This window comes from Dunckerocampus dactyliophorus, chromosome 15 (assembly GCF_027744805.1).
Source record: "Dunckerocampus dactyliophorus isolate RoL2022-P2 chromosome 15, RoL_Ddac_1.1, whole genome shotgun sequence".
NCBI lineage: Eukaryota > Metazoa > Chordata > Actinopteri > Syngnathiformes > Syngnathidae > Dunckerocampus > Dunckerocampus dactyliophorus.
The window spans coordinates 25,671,199-25,693,686 of NC_072833.1; the positions used below are offsets into that span (position 1 = coordinate 25,671,199).

Here is a 22,488-nt window from a genome sequence, read left to right on the forward strand (position 1 = left end):
GCCACTATTGGCCACCACGTAGCTGCGCCACCGCATGTGAGCTTGCCGCATAATGACACAGCAGTCCAGGCACAGTGACGGCAAACTACGACTTTAGCTACAGAGCCGAATATCCGATATTGGTGTTGCGTTATCTTGTTCTTGTGGGTGGCAGGAGTCTGAGGCGCATTCCCACACCTACCATATTGGAGTGTGGCCCAGCTACGAAAGTTAGACTGCAACCGGATTGGCCGAATCTCGTGACGGAATGCCTCCTCATTTGTCAGCACTCAGCACCTTCAATTGTACACAGGTATCACCAACGCATGGCGATGCTTCCTCACAGAGCTTTCAAAGGAATTTGTGACTCCTCACACGAAAAGTCGACTGGGAGGTAACCCAAACCTACCATCACTGAAGCAATGGGAAGGTGTGGAGTGACAAAACCTACAATCCAGCCACAGGAGAGTAGCACACAGGGACAACAGAAGAGAAAGAGATGTCAGATGTGTCCAACAAACAAAGATCGCAAAGCCACCAATTGCCCCTGGAAAAGTAAGTCGTTTCTAATAGCTGCAGAGAGGAGAGGGAAGATGTTTGTGTGTTTGTATATGTGTGTGGACGGCGTTATGGTCCCCGGACCTACTGTATGTTCATTCTCTGTTCGTCCTCCATAGTAAAATACACAGACGGGTACACAATGGATTTTTACATTTTTTGATACCTGATTGATTTATTGATTGTTTTGCAATAAAATGTGAATAAAAAGTGATAAATGAACATGTCAAAAATGAAATCACTCTTTTGTTGATCAAATAATAAAAATCATAATCTTTAACCAAAGAAATTGGTTACTGTTTACTGTATTGCAAAAAACAATTGATTCTAATTGGGGTTATTTTTGACCCCACTCATGGAACAGTGTAGGTATTGGTAGCATGCTAACATTAGCATACTAGCATTTTTAAACATTTTCATGAAGAGAAAACTAAAGTAGACGCTTAGCGCTATCATGCTAGGTGTTAGCATGCTAATGTTAGCATTGTTAGCATTCTTTAAGTCATTCAAAGCCTCTGTTCATTTTACATTTCAGAACAATTCCACATAGACTACATATTTCTACATTCATTCTACATTCTGCTGTTCCTTCGTTTCCAATTCTTCCTACACTTGAACACATTTTTACCTTCATTCAACAAATTTAGACATTCTTGCGCCATTCAAACATTCCTACATTTCAACTGCATTTCAGTTAGGCTTCAGCTCATCTTCTAAAATATTTTTACGCTCACTCTACATTTCAACATTCACACATTTCCACAGCATGTTAGTACAGCTTCAGCTCATCTTCCAAACTATTCCTACTGTCATTCTACATTTCATTGCTCAACCATTTCTACAGTATTTCAGTTCAGCTTTAGCATTTCACTTCAGGCATTGTCTATGCATTCTCTTGTTATGAATCAAATTGCTCATGGTATGTTGTCATGGTCAAGGAATATAAATATGTAGATAAAATAAATGTAGGACTAATATTTCTGATGTAAATCACAGTCTGGGGGCAACTGTGGCGCTTGGCGGAGGTCTGCGTTCTCCAAGTGCTTTTCTAGTTGAGCTGAGCTCATGAGAGTTTTAGAGACACTAAAGTGCCTCCCGATTTCACGACTGTTGTCCTTCCTTCATATCAAACTTTCCCACCGTCATTGGTCATCTTCATGAAACCATGGGTTACATTGTGTTTCTCTTTGGTTTATACACATTACATCATCACCCCTCACCCCCCTTACAATTACAGGAATAAAGTTCCAAAAACATCGGACATTGTAACATTGTGAGACAAAAGTCATATTCTTACCAGGAAAATCTGTCATTTCAAGAGAATAAAGTTACATTTTTCTAGAATTTATTAAAAAATGTTGGTGTATTCTTTTTCTCAAACTCTTACAGGAATAACTTTGCATTTCATCAAGGTTTTTTTTCCCAGGAAACAAACAAACAAAGAAAACACTTTCAAAAAACCCAAACCACAATCTAACAACAATCCAGTTGCAATACGGCAAGAATAGTTCTAACATACAACAGGAGTGCCAAAAGTAAAAGGGAATACATGTGGCAATACAAAGAGAATCAATAATAAAAATTATTTACAAATGTAGTCATATACTGTACTTTTTCCATTTTGTTATTTTTTTCTGTATTGTCTTTGTTTTTTCCAATTTGCCGTTGTTTTTCCTGTTTTGTATTTGTCTTTTCTACTTGCGTTTTGTCATTGCATTTAGTAATGACATGATGACATAATGATTTCTGTGTTGTCTTTGTCTTTTCCATTTGTGTTTCGTCATTTAGTAATGACAAATGCAAAAGCATGCAAATGCAAAATGTGGGCGGGTCATTCTGCCAGGATGAGGACGAGTCCATACGTGATTACACGATTCCTGCTTGCAGTGGCTATGTCGTTATGGAAACTCGGGAGCCCGGAAAAATGTCACTGACAGGAAGTACATGCAAATACACGTTTGTCAAAAGTAAACGTGGGAAATTTAAATATGGTGGACGTGGACGAATTGAGAAGAGGTGTTCAACGAGAATTATGAGTAATTGGTGGAAGATGTCATTGAAAGTCTTTATAAAAAAGTCTTTAAAGGCTATATCTGCCTTGATGAAATGCAGATATGGATGAAGCTGTGTGGCACAATCTCGAGGAGGTAAATGCCTTATTTGATCTTATTTAAATTTCCCACGTTTACTTTTACAAACGTGTATTTGCGTCTACTTCCTGTGCGTGACATTTCTTCCGGGCTCCCGAGTTTTCATAACATCATAGCCACGGCAAGCAGGAATCGTGTAATCACGTATGGACTAGTCATCATCCTAGCAGAGGGCGGGTCACTCTTTTGCATTTGCATGCTTTTGCATTTGTCATTCCTAAATGACGAATCGCAAATGGAAAAGACAAAGACAAAACAGGAAAAGCGACGCCAAAATGAAAAAAACTAAGACAATACAGAAATCATTCTTTTGTCTTTGTCATTATTAAATGCAATGACAAAAAGCAAATGGAAAAGACAAATACAAAAAGAAAGACAGTACAGAAGAAACAATGACAAAATGGAAAAAGAATAGACTATATTTGTACATTTTTTTATTATTGATTCTCTTTGTATTTCCACACGTATTCCCTTTTAATTTCGGCACTCCTGTTTTGACATACGAATACACTCCCATAAATTATAAATAACATACACAAAGAAAAAAATAAGTTACTGCGGGTGGTGGACTAATACATAGTTACAACTTCTTTCCCGTCATGACGTCTCCCAAGCTAGAGGCAGATTCCTCGTAAAAGAAAAGGAACGTGAAAGGGAAGTAGAATAGTGGAATTCCTTGGCATAACATATTGCATAATAAACTTAAACACTTCAAAATAAAAGAAACAAAGCAAGATAGGAAAAATAAGAACATTGAATAAGAATAAATCAATAAATACGAAACAGGCCACTTCAGTGCAATAATACACAATAAGGTAAAAAGTCTAGCCTTGTGTTTGTGTTCTTGTGGCTCCTCCTCTGCTGTGTTGAAAAGTTGCTGGCATGGGAGAGGAATGATCTGCTCGGTCTTTCACTGGAGCAGGACAGTGATAATAATCTGCCGCTGAAACTCTTGGTTAAACTTGTAATATTTAAACGGTCACACCCACTTTATTCGTGACTCGCCCTGCGAGAGCAGTGGCGGTTTCAGCTGGTGAAGAGCGAGCATCAAGTCAACATCGAGAGAAGAGATTTGAACTGAGGGTCGCCTCTGAGAGAAAAAGGTCAGACCATTATTCATTTTTGGTCCCCTCCCCTAAAAAGCCTCCCTCACTTCTACTAACTTAATATGAAGTATTTTAATGTGTTTTTTTATTTTTAATGTGTAGATTTTTCATTGTAGATTTTTTATCTTTTTATACAGGTATTTGGTGTACAGTGTTCCCTTATTTATTACGGGGTATATGTTCCCAAAATAGCCCGCGATAAGTGAAATCCACCAAGTCGCCAACTTTATTTGTTTACAGTGATTATATAGTATATGTTTTAAGGCTGTGAAACCCCTCACCACACAATTTATACACTTTTCTCACACAGGCATTCACGTTTTCTCACATTTCTTTATTGTTTCTGTAACGTTTCTGTATCCTTGCGTATCCTGTATCCTAAACATATTGCACCTCTCGTCGTATTTTCCTCCTTCATCCATCTGTAATGGCGCCCTACAGCCGCAACTTCTTCAAGATTCAAGATTGAAGAGTTTTAATGTCATATGCATAGTAAAACAGGCAGTTATACTATGCAATGAAATTCTGTTCATTCTCCCAAGAAAAGAAAGACAAACACAAGAAAAAGAATAAGAACATAAGAAACATAAATACCAATAAATTAAGCAACAACAACAGAAGAGACATTAATACAGATAAATAATACAAATAAATAAATAAATAAATAAATAAATAAATAAATAAACAAACAAATAAATAAATAAATAAAGTGCTATGAGTGTGAGTGTGTGTTGCGTGTGGCGTGTGCGAGTGCTTCGTTGAGAAGCCTGATGGCCTGTGGGTAAAAGCTGTTTGCCAGCCTTGTGGTCCTGGACTTCAAACTCCTGTAGCGTCTGCCTGACGGTAGGAGTGTGAATAATGAGTGTTGTGGATGTGTGCTGTCCTTGATGAGGTTGTGTGTTCTGCGTAGGACTCTAGATTTATAAATGTCTTGCAGTGAGGGGAGGGCTGCCCCAACAATGTTCTGTGAGGTCTTGATCACCCGCTGGAGTGCCTTCCTATCACGTGTTGTACAGTTACCGTACCAAACAGTGATGGAGGCGGTAAGGACACTTTCCATAGTGCATCTGTAGAAGCAACTCAGGATTGTGGTGGGCATGCCAAATTTCCTCAGTCTTCTCAGGAAGTACAGTCTCCTTTGGGACTTCTTCAGAATTTGTTGGGTGTTGTGAGACCAGGTGAGGTCCTCGCTGATGTGTGTGCCAAGGAACATGAAGGTTTTCACCCTCTCCACCTCAGTCTCATCTTCCCCATCTTCTTCTTCCTCCTCGGCTTTTTGGGTGCAACTGCAGGTTCCTTTGACGGTGCAGGACATTTCGTCCACATTGTGGGCGTTGTCGGGGATAAAACTTGCAAACATACAGCACTTCAGAGTCACACTACTAGCGATCGAACATTTATGTAGAGTACATTTGGCAAGCCGAACGCATTCTGTACTGCACAGGAAGGGATTGACAATGGTCTACCGTCTCTTAGCCTATCAGGATGCAGAACACACAATACACATACACACTCATACGCTGTAAAAAAAAACAAAAAAAAAAACACAAAAATAAATTACGCAAAACAGCGAGTCCCCAAAAGGTGAACCGCAATGTAGCGAGGGAACACTGCGTTGTGCTTTTTGTATCTTTTGTATCTAACATTTCAATTGTGGGTTAAATGAAGTACAATCTAATCTACTCTAACGGCCGAGGACAATCATGGAATTTCATGACGAATGATTGGAACCAGTTTTGCAAGCAGTAAATGTGCACCTAAAATCCAAAATGTGAGCAACTAAGTACAGCTGCACACAGCGTGTAACTTGCTTGATGAGGAACCTGAAACTAATTTGTTTCTGTCATCAACAAACAAGCGGCACTGGCTCAAGGTTGTCCAGTAACCGGAGGGTTGCCGGTTTGAACCCCGCTTCCTCCGTCCCACTCACTGCTGCTGTGTCCTCATACGCACGTATCGCGAATACAGCACCCGACCTGAATGAGTGACGAGACCCTGCCTTCAAATCTCAATTTGGCCAATAAGTTTATCAGAAGTTTTCCAGGAAGAAATCACACGATGAGACATGCCCGTTTTAGGCTGTCATCTCTGGTCGATATAATTTCAGTGTGAGGCCAAACAATGGACTAAAAAACGAGCCTTCATTCATATGAAACAAAGTTATGAACTGAAGACAGCAGTGGTGAGACTAAAACTGAAACTGTGATTTAATATTGTTTCATATCAACACAAGAAAGAAAGTACAGTGGAACTTTGTTTAGCGACATCAATTCATTCCAGGAGGCAAGATAAGGCAAGGCGAGTTTGTTTATAGAGCACAATTCGTACACAAGGTCAAAGTGCTTTACAGAAAAAGAGGCTTAAAATCACTTCATAAAATCATTCCATAAAACATAAACGTGAACATGAATTAACAGTGAAGACTTGTACACAAGCGGAGCTGTATTAAAGTATTCTCTGGCAACAGGAAGCCAGTGCAGAGATGTAAGTACTGGACTAATATCTTCATATTTTCTGCTTCTAGTCAGGACTCGAGCAGCGGCATTCTGGACATACCGCAGCTCTTTTAGAACTGGTTTAGTGAGCCCAGTGAGAACGCCGATAGAGACAAAGGCATGGATTAGTTAGTCTCTGTAAGTCTGGCTTGGACACTATTCCCTTGATTTTGCCAATGTATTTTTGGTGGTAAAAAGATGATGATGCTATTGATTGAATGTGCCTGTTAAAGTTCATTATTGCTCCTAGATTTCTAACCTGATGATTAGACGATTAAACCAATACAACAACACAGTGAGCCTCACACAGTGTATTAATAACACAACAAGACGAGCACCGTATTGTACGCTAACTGGAAAATTTGTGCAAACCGTGGCAAAATTTGGAGTAAATTTTTGTCCTTAACCATCCAGAAGCCAAAAGGTAAAGCTCCCAGTTTACTAGTTCATCTACATTCCTACCCTCACCTCTGGTCACAAGAGTCACTTTGGGTGGTGACCAAAAGGCCAAAATCGCAGATACAAGCGGGTGAAATGAGTTTCCTGTACAGGGTTTGTCGACTCACCCTTAGAGACAGCATGAGGAGCTTAGAGTAGAGCTGCAGCCCCTACACATTGAGATGAGCCAGTTGAGGTGGCTCGGGCATCTACTCGTAGTTTGGATGCCTCCCAGACACCACCCTAGTGAGGTGTTCTGGGCATTCTCAGTTGGGAGGAGGCTCTGTGGTGTAGACCTCGGACACGCTGGAGGGATTATCTGACAGTTGGCCTTGGAACATCTTGGTGTCCCCCTGGTGGAACTGGAGGAGGTGGCTGAAGACAGGGAAGTCTGGGCTTCCCTGACCCAATTTTTATTCATACTTATCTCTCTGCAATGAAAAATTGGGTTTACACATCTATTTGTAATAAAAGAATAATGTTTGTTATTTACATTTACAAAAACATCTTCAAGTTGCTAGAAAAGCTTAAAACTGGGTCTTGTTCTCCAAGGAAAGGTTTTATATTCCCTGTTATTCCCAGTGAAAAATGCAGCAATAAGACATTTCCTGCTCTGCTCTTTGTCTCACAGGGTCTTTCTCTTGTTCCTGCCGCTGTATTCCACGTCATGGGAAACCACAATAGCACCAACGGTGACCTGGGGAATCAGAGTCAACCCCAAGTGCCTCAGAGTCAGCTGCAAATGGATTCGACCCAGCCCCAAGTGATTCAGAGCCAGCTCCAAGTGAATCCCATTCAGCCCCCAAGCTCAAGTCCAGATCAGCAGAAGAATAATAGCAGCACAAGTTCAAAGTGTGCACAATGCTGCAAGTGTTTCTTGCCTCGGTGAGGTGTGTGAGGCCTTCTCAGAAACTTTCCTGGAATCTTGATCGATGCAGATGTTCCAACTGTAAGGTTCAAGACATGTGGTCCAGTACCACATACTCCCAGAATACTCCTCGACAATACTTATACTTGTTCTGATTAAATCCACGCTGAAAACACTTTTATTCAGCTGTGCATGACAGCTTATCAGCACTCTTCGGTTTAAATTTTTTACTTTTATCTTTTATGGAATGATTTTTATTACGGTGATTTTAACTTCTTTTCTGTAAAGAACTTTGAATCACCTCGTGGACGAATTGTGCTCTATAAATAAATTTGCCTTGCCTTACTAACTTACAGAACAACTTACAAATAAATGACAACTTTGTGTTTTATTTGTTTCTCATAGTATGACCACTAAAACACTTTTTCACATTTTTTTCTTTCATATTTTAACCCTATTCTACTAAAATGATATTATTTTTCTTTTTCCTGTAAAATTACAGGGTGTGGTGCATGTTCGGGCATCCTTGGCCCGACGCACCCGTGGCCCTCACTGCCGACGCGTAAGATCACGCAGTGGGGGCGGTCCTCGAGCAGTGGGTTGACGGCGCCTGGCAGCCACTCGCCTTTTTTAGTCGCCAATTGGTGCCTCATGAGCCAAAGTATAGCGCTTTTGATTGGCCCTTTGGTTAGCGTTGCGTCATTTCCGTTTTCTTTTGGAGGGCCGTGACTTCACCGCGTACACAGATCACAAGCCTCTCTCGTTCCCGATGTCGCGCACGGCGGAACCGCGGTCTGCGCGGCAACAGCGACAACTTTCGTATATTTCGGAGTTTACATCAGACACGTCTCGAGGAAGGCCAAGGTAGTGGCTGACTGTCTGTCCAGGGCGCTCGCTAGCACGGTCTAGCTTGGTTTGGACGATGCCGCCATGGCACGGGATCAAGAGCATGACGACAGCGTGCGTGCTCTCCGTTCTGCGACCTCTGGCCTACACGTGCAGCGTGTTCCAGTTGGCGACTCGGGCACCGTTTTATGGTGCGACGTTTCTTCTGGTGTTGCTCGCCCTTTAGTCCCTGCACATTGGCAGCGCAAGGTGTTCGATGCGGTACATGGCCTTTCCCACCCGGGTCGTAAATCGTCCGCAAGACTGGTGTGCCAAAAGTTTGTGTGGCGTGGTCTCAAGAAGGACGTGCTAGCGTGGTCTGATTCCTGCGTTGCTTGCCAACGAGCCAAGGTGCAGTGCCACATCAAGATGCCCCTCGAAACCTTTCAGGTACCTGACCACGTCAATATTGACTTGGCTGGGCTGCTGCCCGAGTCACAGGGGTTCACGCATCTGCTCACCATGGTTGATAGGACCACACGTTGGCCCGAGGCCGTTCCACTGTCGTCCTCGTCCACGTCCACGGCGGACGTAGCGTGGGCGTTTATTGGTACGTGGGTGGCGTGTTTTGGAACACCTTCTGACCTTTCGTCAGACAGAGGGGTGCAGTTTACGTCCGAGCTTTGGGGCGCTGTTGCCGGCAGCTTGGGAGTTAAACTGCACCGCACCACCGCGTATCACCCGCAGGCGAATGGGCTGTGCGAACGTTTTCACCGCTCCATGAAAGCTTCACTTCGTGCGTCTTTATGTGACGGGGACTGGGTAGATCGGCTTCCATGGGTGCTGCTAGGTCTCAGGTGTGCACCCAAGGAAGATCTGCGGGCGTCTTCCACAGGGTTGGTTTACGGCCAGGTGTGGCGTGTCCCCGCAGATTTTGTGTCGGAAGCGACCGTTCCATGGTCGGCCGCGAATCAGAGGGCGACCTGTTGGAGTTCGCCGGCAGGTTTGCCCCGGTCCCGACCTCATGGCACTGCGTGCCCGATGTGCGCGTTCCGGCTTCTTTGCGTTCCGCGAAATTTGTTTTTCTCCGGCACGATGCGCATCGCGGTCCCTTGCGGCCACCTTACGACGGCCCGTATAGGATTCTGGAGCATGGGGACAAATGTTTGGTGTTGGACATTGGGGGCCGCTGTCTCGCTGGACAGAGTTAAACCTGCGTGTTTGAACCCTTTTCTTCCGTCGAAGGTTGCAGTACCTCCCCGCCGGGGACGTCCCCCTGGTCAGCGATGGGAGGAGTTAACGGATTCGTCGGTTCCCTCGCCCTCCGCCTTGGGACCGCCGCAGGTCCCTTCCCCCCGGCCTGCCACACCCGCCGCCTCCCCACGGTGTACACGTCGGAGTCGGGTGGTAGTACCTCCTACCTATGCTGATTTTGCGTATGGGTGAATTCTGGGGGGGCTTGTGTGGCGCATGTTGGACATAATTCATCCATGGGAACTTTATGTGGGTTGGAGTTTCACCTGGGCCCTTATTGTTGAGGGACCCTTGTTTTTCTGGTTGAGAGACGTGCATTTTACTCTGTGAGATTGTAAGCTCGAGAGGAGCAGGGAAATAAATGTTCCCAGTTGTTGTTCCAATCACTCCGCCTGCGACTCCTTCTTCCTGGCACCACAAGGGCTTTTTTTCCATTTTATTTCTGCTATTGTTGTTTTTTTTTATTATTATTGTCCAAATCCCAGATGCAGCTAACGCGGCAACTGCATCGCTAACCTGGGACTCACCGAAGTTTTACCGTTACGGAAATTCACCGATTATTTTTCATTTATTTTTTTGATTGTTTGAGAAAGAGAGAATGCCGGAATGCCGGAATGACGATATTGATTGATTTGTATGAAAAACATTGCGGACTTAAGAGGATTGTAAAGAAAACTGCTATTGATAAGCCATGGATGACTAAAGGACTACGAAATGCCTGCAAGAAAAAAATTACTTATATAGATGTTTTTTAAAATCAAGGTCGAAAGAAGCAGAAGAAAGTATAAGAAATACAAAAATCAGTTAGTATTGATAATTAGAAGACACAAAAAGGAATAGTATGGTAATTTACTATATGAAAATAGAAATAGTACGAAGGCTACTTGGAGAATAATAAATAGTGTCATAAAAAATGATAAATGAAAATTGGTTCTTCCAAATTATTTTGTGAAAAATAATGATGACATTTTTGAAAAAAATAGAATAGTAAATGAGTTCAATGACTTTTTGTTAATGTGGGCCCGAGTCTTGCAGCAAATATACCTACAATAAAAAGCAATGTAAATAAAAACACAATAATGGATCATGTGGACAGTATTTTTCTAGGTAAAAAAGAAGAAATACTGAATATTGTAAAAAGTTGTGCAAGTAAAGGATCCACTGACTTTATGGATATGGATATGATATTGGTAAAGAATATCATTGAATTGGTCATTGAACCATTTACATATTTACATATATTTGTAATCTATCCTTTTTGTCAGGAGCTTCTCCTGACAAAATGAAAATTGCCAAAGTAATTCCAATTTATAAAAATGGAGATAAACATGCTTTCTCCAACTATAGACCAGTATCCTTGCTTCCACAATTTTTAGACAAATTTATAGATAGAAGCAATATTTTAAATAACGATCAGTATGGATTTAGAACCAACCACTCCACATCTGTGGCTCTTATGGAATTAACGGAAGAAATATCTACCGCAATAGAAAAGAAACAGTTTTTTGTGAGTGTTTTTGTTGACCTTAAAAAGGCTTTTGATACCATTGATCATATCGTACTTCTTAAAAAACTGAGCAAATATGGTATCAGAGGAGTTGCACTTGGATGGGTTTCAAGTTATTTAGAAAATAGAAAACAGTTTGTGCAGATAGATGAGGTAGAATCTAAATTGCATCATATTCGGTGTGGAGTACCTCAGGGATCGGTCCTCGGACCAAAATTGTTTGTTTTGTATGTGAATGATTTTGTTTGTGCATCTAAACTGTTCAAATGTATTTTGTTTGCGGATGATACTACTCTATTTTATTGTGGGGAAGACCTTGGGAAGGCGTTGGAAGTGGTTAAACAAGAATTCAAAAAAATAAAAGTGTGGTTTGATGTAAACAAATTATCGGTAAATGTTGAAAAAACAAACTTGATGATATTCAGTAACAGAGGGAGACTCTGGTGCTTCAGTTAACATAGATGGTATTGAAATTAATAGAGTAAGAGAAATCAAGTTTTTGGGTGTAATTCTGGATGAGAAGTTGTGTTGGAAATCACATATAGAGTACAGAAAGGTAAAAATATCCAAAATAATAGCATTGTTACATCAAGTAAAGGATTCACTTTGCTTAACAAAGCAATGTGTATGTTGTACAACACCATGATTGTTCCACATCTGACTTATTGTATTGAAGTATGGGGAAATGCTTGCAAAACATACACTCAGTCAATATTTATTTTGCAAAAAAGAGCAATAAGAATAATCAGTAGAAAACAATACAGAGACCCAACAAATCCACTATTTCTTAAGTTAAAACTATTGAAATTTTATGAATTAGTAGAATATAATATATTGCAAATTATGCTGAAAGCTTATAAAAGAAAGTTTGCCAATTAATATTCAGAAAAGATTTGAAAGAAGAGAAAGTAAGTGTTTGTTAAAAGGTACAATGATTTTCAAAAAAACAAAATTCAGGACTAAAATGATGGAACGTTGTGTTTCTGTAAAAGGAGTCAGTTTATGGAACAATCTAAATAAAGAAGCCAAGTCTGATACCATATTTTAAAAAATGGTTGAAACGAGTATGTTGAGGAAATATGAACTATCTCGGTTATGATTGGCTGTCATACTACGGTTATTTCTGTTGTGGGAAATGGCATTGGTTGAGTTGTAATTGAAATGTGTAACCACCTGTGCTGGTTACTATAGGTATATTTTTTTTGTTTTTATTGTTTTTAAATATGATTTTTTTGTGGCTGAAAAAGGGGCAGAGATAATAAGACTTGTCTTCTTTCTGCTCCCTTTCATTCTGGTTTGAAGAGTGTTTGGTTTTATGTTATAGTGTTTTAATATTGTTTGTTTGTTTTCTTCTTTCTGGAATGGAATAAATGTTTCAATCATTCAATCAATTTTAGCTTTCTTCTTGTAAATTTTCGCCTAATAATATGAAGACTTTATTCCCATAATATTATGACTTTATTCCAATAATATTATAACTTCTTATCCAGCCTAATTTTCCAAAAATGACAATTTAATTTCCTTTTTTTTTCCTCTTGTTCCAACCTTAAAAAAATATATATTTTTCTTTAATATTTCAACTTTATACGCCGAAATGACATTATTTTTCCTCATGTTACGTTATTCTCTTAAACTTACGACTTTTTCTCATTAGATTAAATTTTTTCTATTAATATTTTGACTTTATTCGTATAAAATTGTAAAATTCCTGTAACATTTTTGTTGTGTTTTTTTAGTTTTCTTCTAAATGATATTTTTTTAATATGCCGTTGGTCAATACAAAAATGGCATATGGCACCCAGGCCACAATTTGGACACCCCTCTTTGTCTGAACATTGATTCCCACATTCTTTGGCCGTCCTTGAATGCACCATAGTTGTGTGCTCCTCAACTAATAATAGACCACAGTCAACCACGAAACCGCAAACATTTATTAATACATTTTTGAAAAATCACAATAGAGATTAATAAAGTTGCTATCTCTCCATCTAACACTGACTGTCAAAAAGAGACGTGGTCTTCTGCTTCTTTTTGTTTATGGCGGGTCGCAACCAACATTTAGGTGCATACTGCCACCTACTGTACCAGAATGGAGACGCGTTGTGCACATACGCAGTGACAACCCTGTAGTCACAATCTTCCATCATAGAAAACAAACAAAGTAATGGACATGCCGTGGATTAGAAAAAATACTATCCTCAACGGGTTTCGACAGGCTGGGACTACTGCCAGATAGACACAGAGAGCACAGTGAAAGAGAGAGCGAGAGACCGACGCCGTGTGTCACGAAGGAATTATGATGCTGTTCAGTTCTGACACAGAAGAGGAAGACTTTCGTAGTTTCAATTCCCAAGAGGACGGCGATGGATGACTTTTCTGGTAGGCTACTGTTATCTACAGTATGTTACATGCACCAATCGGAACTGTTTAACTAGCCGTGTACTGTTCTGCACTGTTGAAATAGTCGTGTTGCGCCACAGTTTTGCACATGCTTTTTGGAAAAGAAATAATTTATTTTATTAAAAGTTTAAAAAATCTTTTTGTGCAATGTATTTCTGTGCACTCAATATCCCATTTTATGACGTGGACAAATGTAGTGGGCGCGGCTTATACACCAGTGTGGTAGTTACTGCGTAAGCGAAAGAGAGACATAGCTTGGAAGGTGTAAGTCAAACCTGTACATTTAAACACATACACCCTTTCTGTTCTTGACTCGCCAGAAAGAGCAGTTTCAGCTGGTGAAGAGCGAGCATCAAGTCAACATTGGGAGAAGAGATTAGAACTGAGAGGGTTGCCTCGGAAAGCCACGGGTAAGACCGTTATTCATTTTTGGCCTCCTCTCCTAGCTCACCTTCCTCGCTTCCACTAATGGCTGACGATGGTGATGGAATTTCATGACTTATGATTGAAACCATGCAAGGTTTTGCAACGCCTCCAGGCTATAGAGGCAGCAGAGCCGGGGTAACATCAAATCCAAATGGCTAGCAAGGAAGTGGAGATTCAAACCATCGGTACCTTCTATGATCATGGGAAATGTGAATTCACTACCGAACAAGATCAAGATTCAAGATTCAAGATTCAAGAGTTTTATTGTTATATGCATAGTAAAACAGGCAGTTATACTATGCAATGAAATTCTTATTCTGTTCATTCTCCCAAGAAATGAAAGAAAACACAGGAAAAAGAATAAGAACATAAGAAACATAAATACCAATAAATTAAGCAACAACAACAGAAGAGACATTAATACAGATAAATAATACAAATAAATGAATAAATAAATCAATAAATAAATAAAGTGCTATGAGTGTGTGCGTATGTTGCGTGCGGCGTGTGTGAGTGCTTCGTTGAGAAGCCTGATGGCCTGTGGGTAAAAGCTGTTTGCCAGCCTTGTGGTCCTGGACTTCAAACTCCTGTAGCGTCTGCCTGACGGTAGGAGTGTGAATAATGAGTGTTGTGGATGTGTGCTGTCCTTGATGAGGTTGTGTGTTCTTCGTAGGACTCTAGTTTTATAAATGTCTTGCAGTGAGGGGAGGGCTGCCCCAACAATGTTCTGTGAGGTCTTGATCACCCGCTGGAGTGCCTTCCTATCACGTGTTGTACAGTTATTGTACCAAACAGTGATGGAGGCGGTAAGGACACTTTCCATAGTGCATCTGTAAAAGCAACTCAGGATTTTGGTGGACATGTCAAATTTCCTCAGTCTTCTCAGGAAGTACAGTCTCCTTTGGGACTTCTTCATAATTTGTTGGGTGTTGTGAGACCAGGTGAGGTCCTCGCTGATGTGTGTGTCAAGGAACTTGAAGGTTTTCACCCTCTCCACCTCAGTCTCATCAATAAACAGGGGTCTATGTGGCTCCTTTTCCCTTGTTCTTGGGTCGATGATCATCTCTTTAGTCTTATCTGTATTGAGAAGGAGATTGTTATCACGACACCAAGCTATGAGGTCCGCCACCTCTCTTCTGTATGATGTTTCAACACCACCAGCGATCAGGCCGATGACTGTGGGGTCCCAGTGCTCACAATTCTTGAGCTGGATGTGCGATTGTGGACCCTAACTGACTGGGGCCTGCCTGTTAGAAAGTTAAACACCCAGTTACAGAGGGAGGGAGACAGGCCAAGTGTGAGGAGCTTATTTGTGAGTTTGTGGGGGCTGACTGTATTAAAAGCAGAGCTATAGTCTATAAATAGCATTCTGACGTATGTGTCCTGGCCCTGTAGGTGAGAAAGGGCTGTGTGGATGGAAGTGTTGACTGCATCATCCGTGGACCGGTTCTGGCGATATGCAAACTGTAGAGGGTCCACAGTCGCCGGGATGCTCTTTTTGATGTGGGTCATGACTATTCTTTCAAAGCACTTCATTACAATAGGAGTGAGTGCTATAGGGCGATAGTCATTCAAGCAGGTCACGTTGCTCTTCTTGGGTACGGGCACTATGGTGGTGGACTTAAAGCAGGTCGGTACAGATGCTTGTGCAAGCGACAGGTTAAATATGTCAGCAAGCACATCAGCTAGCTCTGATGAGCAAACCCGAAGTGTACGTCCTGAGATGTTGTCTGGGCCTGCTGCTTTTCGTGGGTTTGTTTTGTTCAGAACCCTGCGCACATCAGCTGATGTCACCATGAGAGGTGAGTCCTGTGTGCTCCCCAGGTTCTGCCACCCTCTCTGCTCATCAGGAGTTTGGGTGTCAAAGCGGGCATTGAACTCGTTCAGCTCATCAGGAAGTGTGGTTTGGCTGGACGTGGCTACGCTACTCCGCTGGCGATAGTCTGTGATGTGCTGGAGCCCCGCCCACATGCGCCGAGGGTCTGAGGTGGAATAGTAGCCCTCCAGTTTCTGTCTGTACTGCCTTTTGGCCTCTCGTATGGACCTCCTCAGGTCATATCTGGCCTTTTTGTAGTCCTCAGCGGTGCCCATGACAAATGCAGTCGAACGAGCACGTAGCTTAGCCCTTACATCACAGTTCATCCACTGTTTTTGGTTAGGGTATTTTCTGTAATACTTGGTGGTGGTAACAGTCTCTATGCATGTGCTAATGTAGCCAGTAACAGCAGAAGCATATTAATCCAAATCAACAGTACAATCTTCCCTCCCCGCTGCAGTTTTAAACACATCCCAGTTTGTGCAGCCAAAGCAGTCCTGAAGTACTTGATCAGTTTCTTCATTCCACACTTTAACAGCTATACTTACAGGGGGAGCTTGTTTAAGAAGTTGTCTGTATGTTGGATAAAGGAATATAGAGATGTGGTCAGCCTTTCCAAAGTGGGGTCTTGGAACAGCCTTCAAAGCACCTTTCATGTTGCAGTAGACTTGGTCCAGGATGTTATTTTCCCTTGTGGGAAAGCTCACATGCTGGTAATATTTGGGGAGAACAGTCCTGAGGTTACAGTGGTTGAAATCGCCAGATATAATAAATACAGCGTCTGGGTGTTTGGTCTCGTGTTTATCAATGATGTCATGCAGGAGGCCTAGTGCGTTAGCGGTGTTAGCTCGTGGTGGGATGTAAACAGCAGTTAAATACACAGCGCTAAACTCACGAGGCAAATAAAAAGGTCTGCATTTCACCATCAGCAGCTCAATGTCCTGCGAGCAGTGCTTTTCCATTGTCTGTACGTCTGTGCACCACCGTTTGTTTACGTAAACACAGACACCGCCACCTCTGTGTTTACCAGACGCTAAAGTCCGATCTCCCCGGTAAGCAGCAAATGTTTCCAACTAGATCGCCGTGTCCGGTATATCCTCCGTCAGCCAGGTTTCTGTGAAGGTGAGGACACAGCATTCCCTGATCTCACGTTGAGCTGTAATCCTTGCTCTTAGTTCGTCCATCTTGTTTTCGAGGGAGCGGACATTGGCTAGCAGCAGGCTTGGTAGCGGTGGCCTAGTCTCTCTAGCTTTTAGCCTAGCATGCAGGCCGGCCCGCTTGCCTCGTTTACGCCTCGGATGCTTTGCTCGCCGGGTATTCAGCGCACCAGAGCCACAGGCTGCCGCGTTCTCCCGGCGCAGAAGAAAGGCAAAGTCTGAGAGGCTAAATGAAAGTTCATGGTGAACCCTGCCGATGTTCAAAAGTGTCTCTCTGTTGTAATGTACTGCGTGAGTGTGTTGAATGTCCAAAATGAACAATAAAATAGCAAAAAATAGAAAAAAACGGAGAGTGTCACAGAGACGTCTGCCACGGAGGGCGCCATCTTTGATCTTTGATCTTTGATCGACAAGCTGGCTGAGCTGACAAAGAACGTCAAGACCTTCAGAGAATGCAGCTTATTGTGCTTTACTGAACATGGCTAACAGCTAGTGTCCCAGAAGGTAAATTGGAGCTAGCGGACTTCGGCACAGTCAAAAGCGGACAGGGACACAAGAGCCTCTGGAAAGCGCAAAGGCCACAGGCTTGGGACCCACCTGCTGCATCTACACCAGGGATTAAAATGGCTCCCCTCACTCCAGACATGGCTAGATCAAGGATTCTATCCTCAAAAAAGAATCGGGCCCCTTTCCGTCCTCAGCCCACTCCACCAACAAAAGCTCCCCTAGCTCGGCCCCCACCATCACTGCCTATAGCTGTTATTCCCTACAGCGCCAGCGCTCTTTTCTAGGACATGAAGGGCCTCTGCGTTGCTAAACCTCAGATCAACCAGAGGCCCAGGGAGGGAGTGTTCTCACCTAAAACAATAACGACTGTCAAACCACATCAGTTAGTTAAGAGACGGCCAGTTAGACTGTCTAATCAAAGTAGCAGCAGGAAGACATTTTGGGCTTTTCTTCTCATCTGGGAAAAAAAATTCCACTGGACTCCAAATGCCATTATTTCTGAAGACCTACTAGCTTGGACATGAAGGAATGAATGGAGGTTGTGTTGTATGCTTCAAGCAGACATAATCATGTATGATATATGATTGTTTTGCCGTCATGAAGCCATGTGGTGGATTCAACTCTCCAAAGAAGAAAAACAAGACTTTTCTGCTTTCCACACAAATAAAACAAGCACTCTGGCGCTGGAGTGATTTAAAGGAAGACATTTGGTCAACTTGTAGATGATTGACAGCAGAGAAGAGAGAAAAAGCTCTAACATACGCGCTCGTTGTCCGGCGGCGTGGCTGCACTGAGGGATTGTGGGAAGGCGCTGTCAATGATCTGGGATAGATTTTGTGTCAGGAAACATAAAACAAATTCATCGTCCACATCCGCTTGACCTTGTGGCAGCGAGGGATTGAAACTGTCTACATGATTTACTCTCATGCTGCTTCTGGCACTGATTCGTCAACACCGTTTCGTGGTGGATGAGCGAACAGTTGGGAATATTATATCATTAGCGCCACCAGATGTATAGTTTGTTACTGTGAACGACACATCAGAGAAACCGAAGGTTTTAGCTGAAATATAAGGACAACAGTCAGATGATGAGCCTTCCCCGTCTATACACCCACCGCTGTGTATAAAACAACAGCGGGCTTCACTACACATCTTAAAATAAAGCACTGCCAACTATGTGTTACAGAGGTGGGAGCTGTAGGTTTGATCACATGTTGTTCTTCTTCAGGGAATAGGCTAACTTAGCATGATGTTAAAATGTAATGTTAGCACTTCAGCGCACATAGCCATGTTAGTATTGCTAATGTTTGTGTCCTCCTGTCCCACTCCGTCACGTTACTACGTTGAATGTGACATACGGCATCTATTACAAAGTTGCAGTGTACAATCAAACCTCAGTTTTCCAACGCCCCAGTTAGTTTTCATATGATTTGGTTTTCAGTGAAAATTTTATTGTAAGAAACTAGCCCTGCACTGTATCATTCTGCGGACTCAAGCTTCCAAACAAGCACCCTACACGTTCCTGACTTACCGTCCGTGCATTTTTCATTGATTGTGACTCCTAAACAACCCGTCATGGTGCCAAAGAAAGTTGCGAGTGCCAGCAATTTTTTTTCTCAAAAAGAAGGTGAGAAACACAATTGATTTCAAGAAAGAACTCATCACAAAGTACAAAGATGGTGTCCCCACCACTCCTGCCTCTCTGCTCCTCACCGTCTTTGCCAAACAAGAAGCATATTCAATAAAGGTAAAGTATTTATATTTATATCAATGTAATTCATAATTTATAATGATTTCACAATGTTTTCTGCATGTAAAGCTATAATTATTATCTAGAAAATATATTACAATTCATGTTTTTGGGAGTCTGGAGCAGATAATTGGATTTACATTATTTTCTTTGGCAAAAATTGCTTCGGTTTTCGTATGTTTTTTAACGCTTCTTGGAGCTGCACGCTCTGTCGGAGAGAGGTGTGGACCAACGCAGCTCATTAGCATAAAAGCTACAGAACCATAAGTAGGTCTTGTTTGGACCGGCTCTTTTATAGGGTGAAATCCCACCCTGGTTCTTGGATACAGCTGTGAAATGAGTCTAGGAGTTTCAAGGACAGTTTACAATTGAGGTCAAACAGGAGTCGATGCAAGCAATTGGAATGCCAGCGCCGGAGAAGTTTCAGCAAAGTCCAATTCATCTACAAAGAGGAACTCTGTTCCGCTTTCCGTTATGACTTCTGTCAGAGAGGTGGTAAAATGGGTAAATGTCCCTTTTTTACTTGTTTGGATATTAGGCACCAGTCCATGTTGGACAGCTAATCGCTTCTCAGACAACGATGAAAAAAGTGGCATATCTAGAGACTATGTGTGTGTGCAGATAAAACAACAGGGTGTGTCTTTTCCAAGTGAAAGGTCTTGTGATTGTGTAATAAGGTGTTATATATGCATAGATAAGCACACTGCTGTGCTTTGTCTAAAACAACCCAACAGGCTTACTAAAAACACTTTTAAAACATCTCAATTCCACCATCAAGGCTTCATTTTGGACAACACATTTTTATGACAATATCCAGCGACCGATATTATCGGTGGCATAAAAATATCGGAAGATATTGGATCATAACGGTTTTGTTGTTTTATGATGGTTAATGATACTGATATCATCAAAGTGCACTGTACTCCACAGCAACAAAGCTTGCTAGCTCAGTGTGCTTGCGGTCTGGAATTTAGTTTTGCCTGCAGATTGTAAATATGTACAATATGTGATTAGCAATGAGTGTAAAGTGTTATGCTTTGTTCTTTGTGTGTAATATGACTCCAGCTAAACAGTAGTACTGATTACTAATGACAAACAGGTACTGCTGCACGCGCTTTACAGCTACCGCGAAGCATCTGCACATGGCGCCAAACACGAAACAAAACCCAAATTAGAGCAAAAAAACATAAACCAAGGCGAAAACTAAGGAAAAGCAAAAGCCAAGTGTGAGCTGTCACGTGGAACATGACACACATAAAGTGCTGGTCATGTGAGTGGGACATCTTCCTAATACTTGAAATGTAATCCCACACAGCATTCGGCACAAGTTCAGAATCAGAATCAGCTTTATTGGCCATGTATGTTACCACACTAGGAATTTGACTCCGGTCTAACATCACTGTCTCTTACAAAGTACAACATTAGTAAATAAAGTTTACATATAAAGGACAATACTACCCTACATATTTACATAAAGTATTGTAGATAATTAGAATTATGGTATTTACAATGTTACAGGTTACAAATTCACAATGTTACTGGCAGAACAGTATGTAGTGCAAATGTTTATGGGTGCAAATAGCAGTGGTTGGTAATACAAGTATAAATATGGATAAATAATAAAGTAGTACATGCATACATACATACATGTATACATCCATCCATCCATCTATTTTCTTCCACTTATCTGGGTCTGGGTTGCGGTGGCAGCGGTCTCAGTAGGGAGGTCCAGACTTCCCAATTCCCAGCCACCTTTTACAGTTCCACCAGGAGGACACCAAGGTGTTCCAAGGCCAGCTGTGAGACATAATCCCTCCAGTGTGTAAATTGAGAGCTTTGCCTTCCGGCTCAGCTCTCTCTTCACTACGACGGACCGGTACAGTGACCGCATTACTGCAGACGCTGCGCTAAGCCACCTGTCGACCTCATGCTCCAACCTTCCCTCACTTGTGAACAAGACCCCGAGACCTCCTCCACCTGGGGCAGTACCTCATTCCCAACCCGGAGTGTGCAACCACCCTTTTTCGACTGAGAACCATGGCTTCGGATTTGGAGATGCTGAGTGTCATCCCAGAAGCTTCACACTCAGCTGCAAACCGCCCCAGTAAACGCTGAAGGTCACAGCCCGATGAGGCCATCAGAACCACATCGTCTGCAAATAGCGGAGAGAGACAAGGCGAGATCCTAAGGCTCCCAAACTGGACTCCCTCGATGCCTTGACTGCGACGAGAAAGTCTGTAAATGAAAATTACGAACAGAATCGGTGACAAAGGGCAGCCTTGGGGGAGGCTAACGCTCACCAGAATCAGGCTGGATTTTCTGCAGGCAATGCCAACCAGGCTCCTGCTCCAGTTGTACAAGGACCGAATGACACATAGTAGCGTGCCACCAATCCCATACTCCCCCACAGGACACCATGAGGGACACGGTCGAATGCCTTTTTCCAAGTCCACAAAGCACGTGTAGACCGGTTGGGCAAACTCCCACGTACCCTCCAGTACCCTTGCAAGGGTGTAGAGCTGGTCCGGTGTTCCATGACCAGGACGAAAACCACATTGCACCTCCTGAAGTGCATTTGTCGTATTGCATATTTCACTATTTCTCTTACAGTATTTTGCATGATGTGTTGATTACGCCACGTCAGTTGGAGGGAAGAGCGGCTGCCTATATCGGTATCGGTTCATGTCTGTAGTGAAGTGCTGGACAATATGGGCTACCGGTAAGAGAGCCAATATGGAGCATCAGTAGTTAGCATGTACGTACGTGAAGTACAACACAACTTTTAGGACTTTAAGCGCCATCACAAAGGTTAGCAATGAATGTGTGCATGCTTGGGTTAAAAAGCAAAAGTATGCAACATTTTATTGCAAAGGTCGCCTTCGCACCCCAACCCCTCTTCTAATTTAGCATTTCTCTAATTTTCTCCCATTCTGCCCCCCGTGTCAACGCCAGCATCCCAATAAAGGGGTGACATTTCCAGCAGACAGATTAGGGCCTCCCTCCAATTAATTTTGCTTTCCTCCCTGTGTTAAATAGACAATCAAGCAAAGGCAAAATGTCATGGAAACAAACGAGGAGTCACCATGTGGCTGACAATTACTGCCAAGCACCTCACAAATGCCAATATGTTCAAGTGGGGGACAGTGGGGGAGATGGATGGACGCTGTGTGGATGGGGCGGGGGTGGTGGTGAGGTCTTGTTTGCTGCCTTGGAGCAGGTATGAGTGTGAGGACATGTGGACTAAAAGGTCAA

At 42.4% G+C, this 22,488-nt stretch overlaps 1 protein-coding gene across 1 annotated transcript; it reads left to right on the plus strand.

Moving 5' to 3' along the window:
• Positions 1 to 3,687: 3,687 nt before the first annotated feature.
• LOC129168566 (uncharacterized) lies at positions 3,688 to 12,413 on the plus strand. Its single transcript, XM_054754016.1, has 2 exons — positions 3,688 to 3,790; positions 7,358 to 12,413. Exon 2 carries the CDS (start codon positions 8,525 to 8,527, stop codon positions 9,863 to 9,865), a length of 1,341 nt encoding a protein of 446 aa, XP_054609991.1. The 5' UTR covers positions 3,688 to 3,790; positions 7,358 to 8,524; the 3' UTR covers positions 9,866 to 12,413.
• Positions 12,414 to 22,488: the final 10,075 nt, after the last annotated feature.

Excerpts from the sequence above, each read along its gene's own strand:
- LOC129168566 (XM_054754016.1), top strand. The coding sequence starts at position 8,525 with ATGGCACGGGATCAAGAGCATGACGACAGCGTGCGTGCTCTCCGTTCT.